The following is a 4,670-nucleotide window of genomic DNA, read 5'->3' on the forward strand; positions in this document are numbered from 1 at the left end:
TGAGATGTATATTCTCTTTCACACATCATGTTTATGTTTGACTTCGATAGGGTGTTTAATAAATTTTATGATGAGGGTACTTTTTCGCGTGGGTGCTCGTCGTCTTACATTACAGTCTAAGGATCCGATGGACATGGGGGACTACCGTGCTATCAATCTTGTTAGTATCATTAATAAAGTTGTTTCTAAAGTCTTGGCTAACCGGCTTAAGCAGGTCATTCGCAAAGTGATTTCGGAGTCGCAGACGGCGTTTTTAAAGGACAGATTAATTCTTGATGGCCCGCTCATCCTCAATGAAGCGATTGCTTGGGCCAAGAAGAGTAGGTACAAGGCCTTTCTTTTTAAAACTGACTTTGCTAAAGCTTATGACAACGTTAATTGGGAGTTTGTCAATTCTGTCATGAGCCAAATGGGGTTTCCTTTGTCAATGGATTTATGGAATTCTCTCCACGGCTAGGTCTTCGGTTCTCGTTAACGGATCTCCAACCTTCGAATTTCAATGTTTCAAAGGTATGAGACAAGGAGACCCGATTTCCCGTTCCTTTTTCTCCTTGTGATGGAAGCATTTTCTAGTATGTTGAAGAAAGCTGGGATGGTGGGTGCCGTTAGGGGATTGGTTTTACCTAATGAGGGACCGACTCTCACTCACTTATTATACGCGGACGATTATGTGATTATGGGAGAATGGGGGATTAATAATATTAAGAATGTTGCTCGTTTACTGAGTTGCTTCTATCTAGTTTCTGGCCTCAAGATTAATTTAAGGAAGTCGAGTCTGGTTGGGTTGGGTTTGTCGCAGGCAGAGGTTACGGATATGGCGATCATTGTATTGTTAACTGTAAAGTGGGAGAGATCCCTTTTATCCATCTTGGGGTTTTTGGTGGGTGCGAAGATGCATAGAATAATTAATTGGAAATCGGTGTTTGACTACTTTGAGGCTAGGCTTGCGTTGTGGAAATCCTCATTGTTGTCTATAGGGGGAGAGTGACGCTTATTAAGTCGGTTTTGGAAAGCATTCCTAACTATTTTCTCTCCTTGTTCAAAGCGCCATCTTGGGTTATTATAGGGTTAGAGAAGATTATTAGAAGGTTTTTATGGGGAGGGAATAGCTCGACTAATAAATTTGATTGGGTTTCTTGGCATCGGGTGACGGCTCCGACGGATATGGGTGGTATTGCATTATCTAAACTCTGAAGTATTAACATGGCTTTACTTTCAAAATGGATTTGGCGGTACCGACATGAAGACTTTGGGTTATGGAGAATGGTTATTGACTCCATTCATCTGTCTAAACAGTGTTGGAGTTCGGTGCCTTGTAACAAGACTGTCAATAGCATTTGGAAAGGCATTGTTTCTGCGGTGGATAAAACGAAGGTTGGTGACACAAGTTTAATTCATAATTTCAGAGGTAAGGTGAGTGACGGTAGAAAAATTAGATTTTGGTTAGACCCTTGGGTTTGCAATGTGCCGCTGAAGGATAAATTCCCGCTTTTATTCCGGATCGAATCAAATAAGAGATGTTGGGTCTGTGATCATTACAACATATCGGCCCAGGCTTTTGTGGATTTTTGGGAGTGGAACCAGCCCCCCAGCTCTGAAGCGGAAATGTCTGAGTGGTTGGTGTTAGGCCCTAAAGTATGAGACTGACGCATCAAATTAACACAACGGGTTCTGGTTACGAACTAGGCCTTACCGGGTTAGTTTATATTAGGTTTTGGACCTTTATAGGTCACTTGGGCCAAGCTTTAGGCCATGTGGGCCAAGTAGGCCCAAGGGGAGCCCATGTAGGGAAGTGGTCTTGCCTAGGTATATAAACAAGTTTTCAACTTGTCTTAGGGTTGGAAGCCTCATTCACACAAATTCTAGAGTTAGAGAGAGATAGGCTATTTGGTTAGGAAGAACAATTGTACCAGACGGTTTTGCTTATTCACAAAATTTCATCTGGTTTCGCGTCACTTCTACGATTTCGAGTTCCGGTTGCGAGTAACATAACTGTTCTTAAGTTGAAGGTTTCGAGTTAGATTATTCCCAGTCGCAATCATCATCAAAGACATAAGTGAGGTTTCGAGTCCCCTCTATCTTGAGGTTTCGGTTCACTGTTTCGAGTTCGAGAGTTCGAGTCCAAGATTTCGAGTTGCTTTTTTCGAGTCATTATCCGATCGCAATCACCATCACTCAACCATCATCCTCCATCACAATACCATCCCACGCCTCGACTTAAAACAGTTGGTTTCGTGTAAAAAGGGTGTTCAACATAATTGATTTCGAGTTCTTGTCGCAATCACAGCCTGTCATCATCTTCAACCTCATCGATCATCACCTCCTCACCTTCTCCGATCTTCGTCTCCGTTCTTCTCCATCTTCATCGGACACCATCATTCTCAGACCAACCACCAACCAGTTACGTCCATAACAACCATCCATCTCCGTCGACCAACCGTATCATCTTCTCTCACAAACCGTTCATCGTCTTGTTCAAACATTGAACATCATCTCTGACATTTCGATCACCTCCGGCGACCACCACCTTCACCATCTTCTCCATTCATACAGTAACCATCATCGTCACTTCATAGTCATCATCCTCCTGGTTGTGGCGGTTGAAGATTGAAATTAGGGTTTGGGTTTGGGTTTGGTTCTGTTGGTGTACCAAGAAGAATAATTACAGAATTATTGTTTTTAATCGTTAATAGTATAATAATAACAATAATAATATAATAATAGGTTTAATAATTAGTTAATAATTATAATAATCATTATTAGGTAATCATTAGTTCAATCATTAGGTTATAATAATAATAATAATAATAATAATAATAATAATAATAATAATAGTCTTTATTATATTGTTAAATAAAATTAAAAAAAATTATTTTGTTGGTTTTGTGAAAAGTTTTGACAGGTTCTGAACTGCGGTTCAGAAAGCGGGTCATTTGATCGCGCGTAAAGTATTTGAGTGAGCAAGTACACGGGTTCTCATTTTGACTTGTGTTTTGAGGAGAAGAACAAAAGTGTCAACCACCCACTGACATCATGGCATTCATGTTTAACAAACCCTTGGCTCAGTCTCAAGGAATAATTGTCGAAGAAATAATTTCTGTATTTTGCACTCCTGAATGTAGAGAAATGGTTGAGGCATATCGATTACACAACACTGAGCTAATACAAGATCACAAAGATATAGAAAATAAAAATTTTACTTAAGTAAAAAATGAAAAGCTTTATAAAGAAAAAATCGAAGCTCAGCGAAAAGACATCATTCAACTTAAGGATGATCTATGTGTAAAGACTTGCCATTACCTAGAGGTTAAAGAAAAAGTATGCCTTTTGACCAAAGAACTGGAAGACATTAGAGAAAAATTATTAGATTAACGAAATTAATATTAAAAAAATATGAGTCTTCCAATAAATTGGTCAAAGATCTATGTGACCTCCAACTAGCATACAAGAGAAAGAAAGGGTATGGTTTAGGCTTCAATTAAGTTCCTCCTCCATATAATAACAACTACACATATTTGCCTGTTGCTGAGGAGGAATTGATGAATGAGGACAAGATGATTTACGGTCCTAAAACTAATAAGTCATCAATCAACAGCAGATTTGTTGATAAACAAGCGAGTCCTTCAATAAATTTTGTTTCTAAGGGTACCTTTGATCCTAATGGTTCGTTCACATGTGTAGATGAAGTAGTTGAAGTTTGGAGATATTCTTGGGGATGAACAAGATTTAAATTCTGTTTTTTCTAAAACTTCATTTAATGAAACTGATTCTGGTTGTGTGTTTGGACAAGCTTTTCTTAACTCGTTTCATAGTTATGTCTCGTCTAGTGGGCCTGATGTTTTGGGCAAAACTGTTGATGCTTGTGATGAACTTTTGAATAATGCGTCTGATGATGGGTGTTTTTCAGTAGTTAATGATTCTGATTGTGATGTTTCTAACTCTACAGCTAGCTACTGATAGTGTGACAGGTGAGGTCCCTCAGGATGCATTCAGTGGTCACTAAAACTTTTTCTCAAGAAAATCAACAATGTTCTGATTCTTCTTTTGAATCGGTCTTAGTGGAAGTCCCTAATGTTGAATCTAGTGGGACCACATTGGAAACTGAAGTTGAAAGTGAACCACAATTAAACTCACATGATACATGTGTTGATGAAACATGTGTTGATGAAGCTTTTACATCTTCTGAAATTAAAACTGAACAAGATTTTGAAAAAGAAGAGGTGGTCACATTGGATGTTGAATCACAAGAGAATTTTCTTGAAAAAGAAATTAAAATTGAATGGTCTTCTGAAAATAAACTTGATAATGATATGAAAGACGATGATCATCATAGGTCTAAATCTCATACATGTGCTAGTTATGATCAATAGGTACCTAAGAGCTCAGAAAAGGCACTTGGAACACAAGCAAAGAAATCTAAATAAGCTCATTCATCCAAACCCATCAGATCAACTACTGCTGCTAGCTCTTCGAATCTCCATTCATTTAAGCGACAGACATGTTTCAACTGTGGAATTCCTGGACACATTGCTAGAAATTGTGTTCATCGCCCAAACGTGCAACAGAATGTTAATACTAACTCTTGTGCTGACGTTTGTGAGCCGGTTCACAACAAGCGAAAGGAGCTAAAACGAGCAGATCAAAGTCGAGGGTACAAGAAGTCTGCTCGT

At 38.7% G+C, this 4,670-nt stretch overlaps 1 protein-coding gene across 1 annotated transcript; it reads left to right on the forward strand.

The window, feature by feature from the left end:
* The first annotated feature begins 499 nt into the window (after positions 1-499).
* Positions 500-988, forward strand: LOC110923885. Its single transcript, XM_022167940.1, has one exon. The coding sequence runs from the start codon at positions 500-502 to the stop codon at positions 986-988; it is 489 nt and encodes a 162-aa protein (XP_022023632.1).
* The last annotated feature ends 3,682 nt before the right edge of the window (positions 989-4,670 follow it).

The sequence above is a fragment of the Helianthus annuus genome, chromosome 3, assembly GCF_002127325.2.
Source record: "Helianthus annuus cultivar XRQ/B chromosome 3, HanXRQr2.0-SUNRISE, whole genome shotgun sequence".
Taxonomy (NCBI): Eukaryota; Viridiplantae; Streptophyta; class Magnoliopsida; order Asterales; family Asteraceae; genus Helianthus; species Helianthus annuus.